This window comes from Callionymus lyra, chromosome 9, assembly GCF_982586985.1.
Source record: "Callionymus lyra chromosome 9, fCalLyr1.hap1.1, whole genome shotgun sequence".
NCBI lineage: Eukaryota > Metazoa > Chordata > Actinopteri > Syngnathiformes > Callionymidae > Callionymus > Callionymus lyra.
The window spans coordinates 6,987,790-7,004,474 of record NC_141826.1 but is presented as its reverse complement, the minus strand read 5'-3'; the positions used below and the strand labels follow the sequence as shown (position 1 = coordinate 7,004,474).

The window sequence follows — 16,685 nt, the reverse complement described above, 5'->3', positions numbered from 1 at the left end:
AATGTATTGTAGTTGAAAAAACGTAAAAGGGAATCATCGGTTACCTTTTAAATGAGTTGGCTTATTTCAAATACTGATTTTTATTCTTCTGCAGTCCTAAACTAAAGCATATATTAGTTTAATGCTCATTTTTTTCTTTCTTGACATCTTGAAATATTAAAAAAAGGTAGATTAAAAGCCACAAATAGATTCTGGGCCAGCATTTGATGGCTCAGAAGGAAAAGGCAATGCCAAGTCAAAACTGTCTACAGTGGACAGTGCACTGCTGACAAGGACCACAGACATCCTTGGAGGGTGGGAAAGACAGTTATGGACATCCTCAATTACTCTATTGAAGAGGCAGAGTCAGGTTTGAGAGGCCCTTGGCCAAAAACAAAAAGAAATGCTCCACAGAGTCGGTCCCTAGGACTAGGTCTTGATGCAGCTAAGGTGCAGAGGGTCTTTGGTTTAGTGACCATAAGGCCTCTGCGAGAGAGTATTCCTAAGGTGAAGAACATACTAGAGAGGGTTAATATTACCCTGAAACAAAGACAATGTCCTGGGTCAAGAGAGTATCCAATGAGAAACTGACGACCCCGAAGAGTTAAGAATGTTTTAATCTTTATCAATTAATAAACTTCAACATTGTGAACAAAAGGCAGACATTTATATGAATGATTTATTTAGAGAAAACAAATTCATAATTACATGTATTACTTCAAATGTGGAAGGCACTTTTTCTGTGTCATTAAAATACTTTAAAATACTTCACATAGTGATACATTTTCTTCAGGACATTAAATGCATTCACATCAGATTATTATTGTATCATATTTACATATTCAAAAACCGCTAAAAAGGACCTAAACAAGTAATCTTCTGCATAAAACTGAGTATTTATTCCCCTTTGCTGGATAATTGAATTATCCATTGGATGCATATTCTTTTGATTAAGTAAGAATTTTTTTTATTTCTGTTTTACATTTTGACAGGTTTTTTTTTCTAAAACAGAAATAAAACAGAAATCTTTTTCCACAGAATGCTTTATCTTATAAAATACCTTCGATCAATATACAATGAAACTGAGCTCTCCGATATCATTGTGTTTCAGTTACAGATGTTAATCAACCCTCGGAAAAAGATTGTAGTAGAAATATATAATTTATATTTTAAAATCATACTTTTCTTTAGTGCATATTCTCCATATGATTTTATTTGACTTTATGGACCATGGGATTTTGATGGTGTTTGGATCGGGGAAAGGATAGACTATAAATGTAGAGGTTATAAATTATCAAAAATATATAATTTGCTGTTGGGCAAACTTTAAATTGAGTTGTGCATTACTGTTGGTTTTACTCCACTCTACTCTACTCCCACAATAATGGTTGGACTCTGCAGCAAAAAAAAATTGGAAAGATCTAAGCCTTGATTACAGGTAAAGAAGTAGAAAGCTGCAGGCTAAAGTATTTGAAAAATCAGCTTTAAACTCTCAACTTTGACTGCGATACCATTTTGGTCCATTTAAAGGATTTTGTCGTTTTACTCTCGTGCGTGTGTATGCAATAAGAATTGTTATTTTTCTCTTTGCTCAACTTCACACACCTTCGTGAGTAATTTGAAATGGTACATTTATTTCAGTCGATGTGGGGTCTGGTTCTCTTGTCTGCTCACACTAAAAAACAACTATGAATATGTAGCACAGCAAAACTAATTTCAAAGATTTTAAAACCTGGCTCCAAAGGACGGTCTGGAAAGTAGTATAAGGTCACTGTGAGGCATTTGTGTATGAGGTCTTAGACTCGGATATGAAGAGTGGAATTGAGTCGGTTTTATCATTCGTTTGGTTTCTTGTAAGGATTTAAACCACACTGAACTGACTGACCTGTGGATCAGTTTGGAAACAAACCAGATTGAATGAATTGAAATGTGGACACGACTTCACTCTTGTCTAGACACTTGTCTGTATTTCCGGCAGTTTTGGACCAGGGCACACAGGTATCCACTGTAAGTTGCTCCTAGTAAAGGTTGGGATACTTGAGGCAGAATCGGTTGAATGCATCATAAATGGCCTCTCTGGAAAAAAAAACAACAACAGAAATTTCTGTTAAAAACATTTAAAAGAGCTGTACACAGCAATTTTGACCATGGATGTTAAAAGTATCAATTTTCTGCTCAACACAGGACAATTATTCAACACAGGCTTTGTGCCTTGGGTTACTCCAACTCTGATAAAACTAGTCTGGACAAGGTTACATATAATGAATATCTGGGAATCCTGACAGAAAATACTCTGAAGTCCTCGGACCCTCACTGCAAAATAAGTGGCTCAACATAATCAACTCTTTGACTACTCCAAAAATATGCACATCTTAAGCAGCACAAATCAGTTTTGTGAACAAAATCAGTAACAATGTATAAATCATTTTAAAAGAAACAAAACAAAAGGAGAGTAAAGTGTTTTTGTGTTACCTAAAGACATTTTGTTTAAACAAATAAGCGCTGACATGTCCTCCGTTGAGATAGCGGACTTCACAGCCAGGCCAAATCTCAGGCAAACTAAGTACTCCAGCACGTGGGATGTATGCATCTTCTTTAGCCTGGACCACAATGATAAGACCGGGATCAACTGGAGCTAGAACGGACACAGACCAATGACAGATCAAAGACAGATAATAAACAAATACCAATTTTGTTGTTTAGTCATCATATAAAATGGCTTTTAGTGCTGAAATATAATAATACTGATCGTAGATGTCACCATCTTATGTTTCAGCTATTACGCTGAACAGGTGGTCATGGGTTACAATCCCCAATCATTTTCAGTCACTTTGAGACAGTGAAGTGCAATCTACTGTATAAGGTGAGAAGTGTGTCATAGACCTACCAGAGAAGTTGGCCATATGTGTGCACTCGTCCATCACCCCCTTCATGAAGTTTATAGACTCTCTGTGTAAAGAAGGACGCATGGATTCTGATGTTTCCGTCTTCTGTTTGCCTCGCAACTTGTTTATCTGAAACCTTTGAAGAAAAAGAAACGTTGACTTAAACAACCTGAAGAAAACTCTAATTCAAACACTTTTTGTTGAGAATATTCGCTAGTTGTTGAACATTTCCCAATAAGTCCTCTAGATGTCGACAAAACTATACTTAACGTCATACAACATTTTTTGCTCCCATTTCAAAGAGTTGAGATAAAATACCTTATACTTTTTCTGAATGAGAGAAATAAATAAGTCTGTCTCAATCTTTGTAAGCGAGCTGATCTTCACTACGTCAACTCACAGATGCAACATATCAAGATATAGATAACATGTTCATTGCACTGGCAAGGCACTTGCTACACAACAGCAGAAGGCCATTGGTTTTCTGTGGCAAATTAACATCCTCCTATATCTCAACAAGGAGAAGGTTAAAACTGCTGGGAGGTCTAATGGCCTCTGAGAGGCAAATTGGTATCCCTTCATCTCATGTATACTGTAAATATGACAAAAGTAAAATGTTTGGATGCTGCCCTCTCTGGGCCCATCAGCAAATGAGTTCTAGTCCATTTTGCTTATTTCATTAGGAATTTATCTCTGACATTTATGACATTTTCAAATTGGGGGTCGGGCTGTGATCAGTTATTGTGCTGCAACTTAAGAGATTGAGATTCAACGTGAGCCCACAGATGAAACCACCACATATTTGACTTGTTCTTTGTCTTTGAGTTGAGCTAATGTAAAATGGGAGCAAAAGTATTGTACAGTCCTTGTCCAGTCCAGTCCTTTCATGCAAAGTTGTAATAACGTAAGCTCCATCCAAAAACCAAATGAGATGTACATCTTCTATTTTATGTTATGATCTCTTCATGCATAGGATGGTTTCCATTTTGTTACCGTGTTTTTTAGTAATTTAAAGTGTTTAGTAATAAAGGATTATGCCACATGTGAGTGGATAACTCTACAATTTCCAAATCTCAGAGCAGAAAACTAGTTGATTACCTTGTTAAAAAGTCCACGCCTTTTGCAGTGTTATTGGTTGATGTTATAGAAGGTTCTCCTTCTTTTCCAGCTTTATTCCCTTCAGTGCTCCTGCCAATAAACAATCTTGATCCTGCATCAGGGTCTAGTCCAGACTTGGAGTACCATTCCATTGAAGATCTCTCAACTAATGTCAAGCCCAGCAGATGTTCTAGGGAGTCCACAGATCCAGGTGAGCTCTTCATCAGCTCTTGAGCCATCTTAAATGAATCAGCCTAACATCAGGAGACACAAGGACAAGTTGAAGAGCTTATTAAAAGGGACATTTTGCCCCATTTAATGGAAGTAAAAAAGTAACCATACCCCACAATAATCCAACATCTTGATAATTTCTTCCTCATAAACAGAATTCACGGCATACTGCTTCTCCAACTCGGACCAGTTTACAGCCCGGCTTAGCACTCCCTGTAACACCAGACACAACAGAGATTTTATAAATGAGAAAACAGAAGATCTAAAATTCTTGCTACAGTGGACTTCCCTTTTTCTGCACTTCATTTCAAAGTCTTTTTCTCAAATCCCTTCGACAACAAGTTGTGTTTTCTGAATGATTTTAAACGCCTGTGAATGGCCAAGCATCCAAAAGAGCTTGAGAGGTATTGTAAAATGGATTGGACTCAAGAAACACATGCTTGTTATCGTTTAAAGATCAATTGAGGAAATATTCATTTTTTTAAATTAAATAAATTAACGAAAACCCTCTTTTTTCAATTCAAAGCATGAAGCCATTTCAGACCATTCAGAATACATTTAGGAATAGCGTGGTAACACAAAGAAAAGGTTCATTGAATTTCAAGACATACTAAATCCTTTGTAAATAACTTTTGATCAGGGAACACACATTAACCACTTCTACCTATTTACAGTATATAGTATTTAATAAGACTTTTTTTTTTATTCGCGTCCAGTTTAAATAACTTCATTCTAACCCAGGATGCTTAACCCTTGTGTTGCCTCTTGGTCAAGGTGAACGACCTTACTGGCTTCTAGACATACATACTGTATGCAGTGGTGGAAGTCGTTCATCTTGAACCAGAGACAACACAAGGGATACCACAAAAACATTTACAAATGTTTAATAACCATAATGTTAACCTAAGGTTTACTAAAAATAAATCATAAGTGTTGCCAAGAATATTTATTATTAGTACCGTATTTTCCGCACTATAAGGCGCACTTAAAAGCCTTTAATTTTCTCAAAAAACGACAGTGCGTCTTATAATCTGGAGCACCTTATATATGAACATTACCTGGTGGGTGACTTGTTTATAAACACTTTCATGACTCTGCGCCGACTGAGCCGACACGCCGTGGGTGGGATTACATCATTGCGTCATCACGGGGTGGGATTAAGGACGCACGTCACATCATGGCGGACGTCTATGGAGTGAGATACTGCCACCGGTTTGAGCGAATGTGTATTGTGTGTCTTGGTTGTTGTTCAGTCAAAATCACTCTGCTGCGCGCTAAACTAGTCATACACACGCGTTCATCATGTCATACACGCACACTCTAGCCGTCATACACGCGCTCAACTTCACTGTCTGCTCACAACAAGTCCCGCACGCTGCTGATTGAAGCCTTTTAAACATCATTTGAACATTGTTACCATAGGAGTGAACGGAGTTGTCAGAACGCTTAATAAAGTTTGATTTTATCTGACTGTTTTGTTGACATTCCCTTTAGCACAGCTTTATCTAGTGGATGCATAACGCAACCGCAGTCAAACGCTTGACTGAATCTTTTATTCTATGCGCCTTATAATCCGGTGCTCCCCATTTATGAAAACAGTTCTAAAATAGGCCATTCATTGAAGGTTCGCCTTATAAGCCGGTGCGCCTAATAGTGCGGAAAATATGGTATCCACAATATAACACTGAGACACTGATAGTAAAATTAAAGATGGCAGGTAAAAGAGAGCTGCAATTTTTCAAACAAAATATTTCCCACTAAACAAAATTCTATGGTGGATTTATGCAATTACAAAACAAATTAAAGTCAGTCCTCATTACCGTGGTGAAAACACTTGAGGCAGTGGACCAGGACAAACATGGCACCAGAGGGATGGGCTTGGGCCAATTGGTCACCGCAAGGGATGCCATCTAGGAAAATAAATCATTTGAAATGAACCTTTAAACATAGTGACTAATGTGCGAAACACAATTCTGTTATAAACCCTGCTCCTTGCAAGAGGCATATCAGAAAAGTTGTTGACACTTACGTATCCTCCCATTGAAATGCCTGTCATTCCGAGTGGTGAGTAACCCTCTCTTTCAAGCCAACGGAGCAACACGGTCGACTCCAGGATGAGAGCTCCTCCCATAACAAACAGGTCGGACACATTCCTCAGACAGGATCGGCTGAGACAAACATAATACATTGAAAATATAAAAAAAAAAAAAAAAAAAACTGGGTTGACTGCAAACTGGTCATAAAGAGTGCCCGTTCAGTTTCGTTGTACAATGTTTCGTTTTTTCTTTGGAAATGTATTCATTAATGAACTAGTAATTTGAGTAAACTTACCGTTGGTCTTTTGGTTTTCTGTATCCATGTGAGGCTAGTCAAGGCATGCAACATTGGCATTCTTTACTTTTCACGATACAAGTTCATGTGGGTGTCTCAGGTAGAGTGATGACAGGTTTTTTGATGGAAACTTTTAATCAGTTCTAACAAAGCGATAGCTATAATCTTAGCGCATTCCTTCTTCCAGTTAACACTGGAAACACAAAAAGTGTTCCAGAAATCTGAAACTTGAGAAATATTCCGAGATAGAATCAGTATTTACACTCAAAGAAAAATATTTTTCTATTGTTTTTCAAAACTATTCAATCTGGCACCCAGTTTTAAAAAGATTTGAACAGTATTTGCCGAATGTGTGTTGACAAAATAACAATTCTACACAAAACCACTCATAATAGTTTGTGTAGAAATGAAATGAAAAGGATATAATATGGGTTTTCCAGAAGCAGCGATGCCATTCCTGCCTCTTTAATCATTGGTCTGGCCATCAGAGTCCTCCGACGCCAGAAGAACTGAAAATAACAAATAGTATTGTTAAATAGATGGAATGGAAATAAATACTATTGATTCATAAAATACACAAATGGATAAATATTATGATTTTTCAAAGGTATTATTTTTATTGTTCTTTAATATACTGTTTATTTATACACAGAACATGATGACAAAAAAAAATGCAATAATTGGTCAAAGATGCAATTACAGAAGTAATGAAAGAACAAAGATCTCCGCAAAATAAAATGAATAATTAAAGAAAATAAAAAGCTGTCCAATTTTCTTATGTATATACTATATATATTATTGCAGCAATTCTTTTTTTACTATGTCCACCTACTCTGTTTTCATTTATAGTTGAGTTTTACGTATAATCCACTTTATGGATGCTAGTAAAAGGACAATCGATACATATCTACCTCAGCAGGTCATGTTTGAAGATAAATCAAAATCAATATCAACTAAAACTAATGGACTGATGCAGAATACTGGAACACAAATTGCCACCAGTGACGTTAGTTTTACATACATTTTATTATTTTAAATGGAGTGGCCACAAAATGGATTGTGAGATTGTCAGAATCACACAACCATTACTTGGCTCATCCATTATACTAGCCCATTTAAAAGGATGCCCTGTGTTGCAAATCCAAACAAAATAAAACTTAACGAATACAAAAAAAAGTCTTGTTGATTCTACGAAAGATTAAATTGCAATAGAAAAATCAAGTCACGAAGAATCTGTTAAGATTTTGTCACAGACCTGCTTTAGACATGAAATTAAATAGTGTTTGGTGTTATCAAGCCGAAACATGATAAACATGACCACAGATATATAACATGTGCCCTGAGTGACTATCTGTCTTTTATCTGAACTTACGTGGTCGCCTGTCCCAGCCAAGTGTATACACACCGGTCTGCTACCTCTCCACTGCTTGGGAACAATGAACTGGAACCTGAAAGAAATACAAACATTTTATAAGCATTTGAAAATAAATGATGAACTTCAAAACACAATCTTTCTTTTTTTATTTAAATATCTTAGTATTTTAGGGCATTTTAAGGTTTCCATCTAGGGGTGGAATATATATATAGTATAGTTAAATATATATATAGTACTATCACTCCTCATCTGAACTGAAACAATTTCACCCAAAAACTAACATATTGTAACATAACGCAACTTTGACAAAGTGCATTTATTTTTTATTTTACCATCAACATTTTTTTTGTCACATAGTTAAATAGAATTATAGAAATATGTTTAATCCCGTTATAAATGTGATTGCTCCTGATATTTGCCACCCTGCTTGTTAAATCCATGCCCTCATTCGCTACCTATTTCCGCTGATCACCAATGCAGGTTCAGTATTTAGCATAAAATGAGTTTCTTAAACATTATTTTATAATCAAGACAAACTCTTAAAATACAGAAGTTGTTAACAGGAATCCAGAGAAGTGAGCTTTGATTTTGAACCTTGCTTTGACAGCCTCTGGCGGCAGGATTCCAGGGACCAAGTGTTCCAATGGAGATATGAAGAAGCCATCATGTATCAGGCAGTCACTATGCTCCTCTGTCTGGATAGATGTAGAAATAGCTGTGAGACGGAAAGCTACACTTTGGGAAGGAAGGTTACGTGGACAAGAAAACATACCTTATTGATGTAGACTGGGAAGTCTTTAGGCACCAGGGACTTGCATCTCTCTCTGTCTGCAATAATCTTGCGAAACTCAAATATTCTGAAAAAGGACACATTATAAAGTTCTTTTCACCACCAATACCAAATTCAACGTAGATTTAAAAGAAAATATATTTATTTCAACAACATCTTCATGTAAAAAAAATAACTTTTTTAATTTAAACATTGAATTTTATCCAGTTTTAGACCTCTCTCTCTCGCAAATTGATTTTAACACATTTGTTCAAATTATATAAATACATAAATAAAAACACTACATTTTCATAAAAGTACAATTGCATCAATTTTTAACTGACCACACAGATGTCTAACCATCTTTTTTTATATTACACATAATATTAATTCTCTTGTACCACCACCTTTGTCAAAATACAGTTGAAAATCAAATTATATCCTGTAGTTTACTTTTAGCTGCTCCCCAAATTAGATATACAACTTACATTTTATAACTGCTGCACATTGTCCTTTTAAATAAACTGAAACTGTGGATTCTTACTTTAACATGTAGTAAGAGATAACATTTTTGGATCCCTAACCTCTTGAGGTCTTCAGGCTTCCCCCATCCCTCAATGAAGAGTTTGGTGAGGAGCAGCCTTCTGTAGAATACATCCAGTCGACTCACACCCATGGGCCAGCACCAGGCATCTGCGCACAAACACATACACATACACACACATACATTTTATTTATAATACCACCTATGGCCCTGTGCCTGTAGCATTCCTGTATTTGATGGGCCTTGTACCAACAGATCATTTTAAACTTTAAAAGTACAGTACACCGAGTCAGAATCCACAAACGTTCTAAACAAAGAAACACATTCTTTCTAGATAAACGCTGGCCAAAATACTTTTCGCAGTTGCATGGAAGGAGGTCGTCAGGCCAAAATTGATAAACATATTTTAATATGAACAACAAATCTTCTCTTAGAAATTATTACATATGCAATTAGGGAACAAAAACATGGTTTTGATTCAATATTGGGCACTATCTTGCATACAAGATGTTTCTCATATGTTGGAAGTGCCTATGAAGGGTGACGTGGACTGCTGTTTATTACTTAATATATTTTATATGTACCTTATTTTTCCCCCAAATATTACATTTATTCTATATTTATATCATTTTTATTTTTTGGTATGTTCATTGTAACCTGAACGATCTTCCTCTCTCTTTGCGCTTAATGGAGTCTACTGACTCCTTCAAGAAACATCTTAAGACGTTTTTATTTGTTCAGGCTTTTCCTTGATTTTCTGGAACTCCTGTTGTGTTATCAGTTTTATCTTGATCTTTAAAATATATACTTTATTGAATATTGTTTTCATTGTTTAAGCGCTTTGTGACCCTGGTTTGGAAAAGCGCTATATGAATAAAAATTACTTACTTACTTACTTTTTTATTTGTCCTTATCATGTGATTAAAGGCTCTCCCCATTTGTTTTGGACAGCAGCAGATGCATGTTAATGTTTATTTATACTGTTTGTCTATAAAATAATCAAACAGATTTTGTGGGATTAAAAACATTAAAAAAAAAAAAAAAAACGTTTATTGCTGGTAGAGTGAAAAACGAAAACAATTGAACAGTTCTGGAAATACAATGTAAAATAAAATACATTATATAAAAATGAAATCAGATGAATACAATTGCAAAAAAAAAAAAATCTTGTGAGCTAGTGAGTGAAAAGTTAAGTTATATATATTTTATCATTTTTAATATTTGACATTGTATACAGTTAGGAGCTAAGAGAAGTAAAAATATACATTGTGATACCACAGCACGTGATTACTGTGACGTCACTGTTATGCCGTCTATCTGAAGTTCAATATTCAAGGTTTGAAAATAAAAGTCCAGTACATTGTTTATATATTTGTTATATATTTGTCGTCATTTTGTTAAAAACACGAGATATGACCAACGTGACGTCACTATTATGTGTGCAGTTCTGTCCGCCTGGCTAGCTTGCATAGCGTACCGTAATAACGACAGTAAGATGTCCTTATATCAATAAAAATATAGTGAAACTAACGTAAGAAAACGTGGAATTGGCGATTTCTGTCCAGCTTTGGTCTAGAAATAACACACGTTATGTCATTTATTGCTGCAAGTTTGTTTAAAGAACAATATTTTATCCCGTGTCCTCATTTGAACTATTGTAGCATTAGCTTACTTAGCTGTCATTCATTTCGAAACATAGACGGAAGTTAGGCGGTCAGGTCAACAACCAGACATCTCGTCATCTTACCTCACGCAGAACACAAACTTAAGTTAAAGCTAGTCGATCTGTCCTTGCACAGCTGGCAACGACCTGACCGCACAGTGGAGCTTGACCAGCTATTACGTTTAGAGTGCACGCACATCAAACTACTTCCTGGTTATTTTCAAAATAAGACTCGTTAAGGTTGACTTCTATAGTGCAGAAAACGCACCACGCCTCGTTTGATTATATTGTTTATGACAAGTAAATAAATAAAGTGGGTATAAATTCACTCAACCATAGTCATGGGACAGACTGTAAACTAATTTCCCTTTAGGAGACTTTTTTTTTTTTTTTTTCAGCTGTCAAGCAAAACAAAGCTACATTTTTTCAATTTCCAAATGTTTTTTACTAAAATCCTATTGAGGGGCAGTAGGTTTTCACATAAATTATGAAACAGAGCACACAAATCCTACAACAAAAAATCAAGAAACATTAGGGGACTAATTAAATTTCAATTGTTGTTTCCACATAAACTTTGACTTAATACGGGCCACATTAATACGGAAAAAGGGCTGCATGTGGACCCCGGGGCACACTTTCAAATCTGCTCTAAACAGTGTGTTTTTAAGATATTAAGACAAATTCAGAAGCTGTCCAAGAATTACCAGAACAAGCTTCCCCACAAGAGGACAGGAAACACTTAAATTAACCCAACATATAATGAGAATGCAATTTCATATCAGAATCAAAATAAATAGCCATCTTTTATTTCATAATTGACATTTTCAATAACAACAATAATAAAATGAATTAAAAAATGTAATAAATAAATGGACACATCTTTACACCTTCTTCAGTATATTTAAGAAGACATATAACCGACAAGTTTAAAGCTCACTGTTGGCTTTCTTAGGTAAATACTGGACCTTTTTGGACAACTTTTATTATCACACACAATTCTTTGGGTTTTTTCTTTGTCATCATCAAGCGAACAACTTAGCTGAGCTTGCTTTTGGGGGCGATTGAAAAAAAAGGAATTTGTAGCAAAGCAAAATTGTATCAGGTACAATAGTATCTCCCGTTTATCTGTGCTAGGTGTACTGTAAAGCCAATAAGACATATTATAGGCGCTAACTTCTGTGAGAACAAATCAATAAAAGAGCTTCCATGAGATAATTCTACTTTCTGGAACTGTGATGTCATTATTCTTACACGACTTCATGTTGTCACATGGGGAGTTACATTAAGAGATGCATCTAAAATTAATGTCGCCTTGATTTCCTTGAAGCCTTTGGAGCGACTGATGCTTCTGAAAGATGTTGGGTTGACTCTGAAAGCCTGTCCTTGCTATCGACAGACCTCTGTAAAGGATGCTCATGTGCTTGCTCATGTTTGCTTCTGTAAACAGCAAGCTGCCTGGAAAGCTCAAGGTTAAGGGTCATTTGATTATCCAGCTCCATCTTAAGATGTTTTGAGGTGTCTTTTTGTAAGACTGCATTTTCTGCTATTTTCTGTTGAAGGTTCTCTTTTGACTTTATTTCCATTTCAAGTTTTTGTTGTAGGAGTGCTCCCTGGCGTTCAGCCATTTGACACCTTAGTAGTATTTCTTCTTGTTGGTCTCTGGGCCCTTGATACGAGGTGAAAGATGGCATTTTTTCTCTTTCAGATGGATCTTCAACCCGAGGATGACCATGGTTTAAAATCTGTGCTGCTCTTGCGTCCTCCAATTTTCTGATCAGTGACTCGCATCTTAAATCTCCATCCCTCTTAAGGGCAGCAATCTCGTCTGTGAACCTTTGACGGATAGCTTCGTTCTCAATACTCATAGCATGTATGAGGTCACCATCTTCTTTCACTCTCTTCTCATGGGATTTTATTTTGATGTCTAGTTTTTCCTTAAGGCATTCAGCCTGTTGGTCTACGGTCTGAACCTTGATGCTGATTTCATGATGTGATGTTGTCAACCTTGTTAACTCCTGGCTAAGAATTACATTTCTGTCCCTCTCAGCCACAAGTTCAGCTTTATAATTCTGTTGGCTGAAAAGCTTGGACTCCTTCAACTCCCCGACCTCCCTAGAGAGAGACTGTTGTCTGAGTGTGGCATCTCTCTGCATTGCAGCCATTTTGTTGGCCATATTTTGTCGTGCCACCTCCTTCTTAGCTCTCCAAGCCTGAAATCGCTGCTGGTTTTCTTTAAAAATTTCTGCATTAGACTTGCTTTCTTCATCAAGTTTCTGTTGAAGTAGTGTAGCCCTGTGTTCGGCATTTTCACTCTTAGTTGTAAGTTCCTGGTGTGAACATGTTATTTTCTCTATTTCTTGGGTTAAAAGTAAGTTTTTGTCTTTCTCTGCTCGTAATTCAGTTGAGAATTTCTCTTGATTAGTCATCTGAGTCTCTTTGAGCTCTTCTACCTCTCTTAAGTGTACCTCTTGCTTCAGGGTTCCATCTCTCTCCAGTGCGACGACTTTTTCTGCCATTCTTTGGCGTAGAGCCTCCTTGTCAGCCCTCGACAACTGAAGTTGCTTAAAGTAATCTTGCACTCTTTCGTCGTTGGATTTGATTTCATTGTCAAGTGTGTCCTGAAATTGTGCTGCTTGCTGTTTAGCTGTTTCATAATTGACGCTGAGTTCCTTGAAGGATGCAGATGTCCTCTCCAGTTCCTGACTAATGTACAAATTCTTGTCCTTCTCCGCTTTGAGCTCTGAAGTGAATTTCTCCTCCCTGGTCATCATGGACTCTTTTTGCTCCTCTAATTCTCGTCGCAGAGACTCTTGTTTCATTGACGCATCCCGTTGCATTGCTGAAATTTCTTCGGTGAACTTTTGACGAAGAGCTTCCTTCTCTACCGTAAATGATTGATAACTTCTCAATTCATTTTCCACTTTTTCTTTGTTAGTCTTCATTTCCATATCAAGACTCTTCTCAATCCTCATGTTTTGCAGTTTAAGACTCTCACATTTAAGGACAAGATCCTGGTGTGATACAGTTAGTTTTTCCAGTTCTTTGACAAGACGTGAGCTCTTGTCTTTCTCTGCTTGAAGATCGTTGCAAAAATTCTCCTGCATGATTAGCTGATTTTCTCTAAGTCTTTCTATCTCTCTGCTAAGAGTTTCTTGCTTCAGAGTGGCCTCTCTCTGCAAGTCTGCCATCTCCTCTTCCATTACTCTGTAAGCGGTTGCTTGTGTGGATGTCATATTCTGGAGTAGGAACCAACCAGGCGAAGACTCTGGGCCTGGGTACTGGGTCTCACTTTGCTGGTCATTTGTGTCACACTGCTGTGCTGCATTGTTTTGATCCTGGAATGCATTGGAAAGATCATACAATGCTTCCCTCGAATCATTGGCCGACTGGGCTTGTCCACTAATGCTGTTCACCAAAAAGTTGTATGAAGTGCCAAGAAACCTTTGTGCCAGACATGTCTCCCCCAAAAAACTACGTAATAAATGGGGTGGAGCGCTAATGGCACGTTTTGAGCGCGTTGCTGGAGTGTAACTAGTACGTCTTTCCATATTCTTCACCTATGAAAGTTGACAGCATATGCTGTCTAGTCTTTCACGTACAATACATTTGGCAGTGTTTTACTATTTTCTTTAAAAGATAAAAAGTATTTCTGGCCTTTTCATTTAAGCTGTTTTATTAAATTTATATTAAATAAAAACAAAGTAATGCAACATCAGTGTCAGCTGTGATGCATTATAGACAAACGAGAATCACAGCTGCTAATGTATCATCAAAGAGAAAATAGATCAATATACATAGAGACATGCTAACAGTTATCTTTGGCTTAATTTTACTCCAATTTTCCCTACTTGGTTGATTCCAAAATAAGCCTCAAGAATAAAGTATTATCATTGTAATATGACATCACAATGATGTAATTACCTTTAATTTTAGATATAAAAGCAAGCAATCTTGACTGACTCTACAAACGGCACAAATCCAAAGATGGAGGTTGTGCATAACCACCAATCAGGGAAAGGGTTGTCGTGTTCTGCACGTACAAATTGAGCTGAGTGTATCTCAACACAGGAAAGAGGAGGAGGAAGGAACAGGATTGTTAATCATGCAGCTCTTAGTGTTCAAAAGTGAATGAAATTAGCAATCATTTTAAATCTATAAAACTGCACACCTGAATAAACAATCATGTATCCGAGTTCAGTTATACAGTTTGTTGCCAACTGGATGAAGAACTTCCCTTACACCATTTTGTGGAGTACTAAAGAGCAGAGGCTCAAAGCAGAGGTCGAGGGATTAAAGACCAAACTCCAAACAATTCAGGACAACCGTGTTTCTTGTGAGGAAAGACTACATAAAATCTCCACTATTTTCCAGATGGAAGAAGATGAAAACCAGACTCTGTTGAAACAGATTCAGTGCCAGACAAAAATTCTAGAAGGAGAGAAAAGAAAAATCGTCCGTCTGGCATATTTGTTTCAGAGTGAAAGACGGCGATATGAACAAGATATTTCCTTAGTAACACAACTTGAAGAGCAACTGCTGAAATTGAAGGAGGAGGTGAGGAAAAGACGTTTCAAAGAACCTGATGCAGATGATGTACACTACGAAATTCGCAAAAACTACAGGCAGCTTCAGCAGAGGTACGATGCTGACATATCGGAAGGAAGAAGTAAAATTGCATTTTTAAAGAGAAGACTTGAGAAACAAGTGCATTTACGAGCTGAGGAAAGAAGAGCCTATGAGCATTTGATCAGGAGACTGAAGAGAAGTCAGGACGAGTTGAAAGAGAAATTAGAGCAACACAGGCACCAAGCAGCAGTGAGCGAAGCAAGTATCCTGCATAAACTAGCAAACATAAGGAAAAAGGTCTATCAGCAAAAACATACATTTCCTACTATTGACAATGACCAAGAGGAGAGGGCTGCTGCATCACAGATGACCAGTCATCATGTTAAAAGTAGTTGTCTTAGTGTCCTTCTTATGTTCGGTTATTTAGCTGGTGTTTCTGCTGCAGGTTTAGTGGCTCTCTGACTAAAATGATGCAAACGTCAGTATTGACATTTATTTTGCTGCCATGAGAACTGACATGTTCATTAAGACCTGCATAGTTCTCTAGGAATATGGAGCCAATACTTCACTTTTCTCTATTTGTATTAGTGTATTCTTAATTGAGTCTTTATTTGGGTCTCACAAGCTGTTAAATGCAATGTAAAATACATCATTTCAAATATGCTGGAGGAAATAAAATAAGAAATGCTAATAAATAAAATAATGTCCTTTGAATAAACAAGCTTTTAACATGTTGTGTTGGACAAAACCAGTTTTACAATATGTGTACTGTATAGTTTTAACTTCTGGATAAGAGCTTTGTATCATGTTCCTGATACAAAGACTCACTGCATTCCATCGGTGAAGGTACAGGAATAAATGCATCAAATAAGTATTCTACACAATAATTTCGGTTTGAGCTATAATCGCTTAGTGAGGTTTGCGGAAAGAAAGAATTACATTGATACAGTTGAACTGATTCAGTAATCCAGTGGAACATTGTTAGTCAAACAAGAGACAGGAAACATATTAAAGGTATGAGCACAGGATTATATATTTAATAATAATTTTACAGTATATACATAAACACACAATATACCCTTTGTACGTTGAAACACTCAGCCCTTAGGTTAGGCTAACCTGATGTTCTCAACTGAACCCATTCATGCCAGATTCATACTGTTCTATCGAGTTTGCCAGAGCTGAGTTCTCTGGTATTACTCATCTCCACAGTCCGAGCAAATTGCTGTGATAATTATATAGAT

The 16,685-nt window shown here is 36.6% G+C and overlaps 2 protein-coding genes across 2 annotated transcripts; both read right to left on the bottom strand.

Annotated features, from left to right (window-relative positions):
* Nucleotides 1-578: 578 nt before the first annotated feature.
* On the bottom strand, nucleotides 579-11,079 carry abhd18 (abhydrolase domain containing 18). The gene is made up of 14 exons (XM_087799309.1): nucleotides 10,960-11,079; nucleotides 9,253-9,361; nucleotides 8,672-8,756; nucleotides 8,494-8,594; nucleotides 7,897-7,972; nucleotides 6,949-7,033; nucleotides 6,525-6,552; nucleotides 6,223-6,361; nucleotides 6,014-6,103; nucleotides 4,305-4,406; nucleotides 3,963-4,216; nucleotides 2,867-3,000; nucleotides 2,452-2,614; nucleotides 579-2,055 (listed from the first exon to the last, which is right to left on the bottom strand). Exons 2-14 carry the CDS (start codon nucleotides 9,342-9,344, stop codon nucleotides 1,998-2,000), a joined length of 1,407 nt encoding a protein of 468 aa, XP_087655435.1. The 5' UTR covers nucleotides 9,345-9,361; nucleotides 10,960-11,079; the 3' UTR covers nucleotides 579-1,997.
* An 867-nt stretch (nucleotides 11,080-11,946) lies between these two features.
* Nucleotides 11,947-14,423, bottom strand: LOC148071632 (uncharacterized). Its single transcript, XM_087799744.1, has one exon. The coding sequence runs from the start codon at nucleotides 14,421-14,423 to the stop codon at nucleotides 12,177-12,179; it is 2,247 nt and encodes a 748-aa protein (XP_087655870.1). The 3' UTR covers nucleotides 11,947-12,176.
* Between the last annotated feature and the right edge of the window lie 2,262 nt (nucleotides 14,424-16,685).

Bases quoted from the DNA above. Each gene is read 5' to 3' on its own strand.
- abhd18 (XM_087799309.1), bottom strand. From the start codon at position 9,344: ATGGGTGTGAGTCGACTGGATGTATTCTACAGAAGGCTGCTCCTCACC. The intron at 7,034-7,896 runs GTAAGTTCAGAT...TGTTATTTTCAG, and splicing joins TGGCTGGGACAGGCGACCAC to TTCTTCTGGCGTCGGAGGAC. The intron at 2,615-2,866 runs GTAGGTCTATGA...TGTCCGTTCTAG, and splicing joins ACATATGGCCAACTTCTCTG to CTCCAGTTGATCCCGGTCTT.
- LOC148071632 (XM_087799744.1), bottom strand. From the start codon at position 14,423: ATGGAAAGACGTACTAGTTACACTCCAGCAACGCGCTCAAAACGTGCC.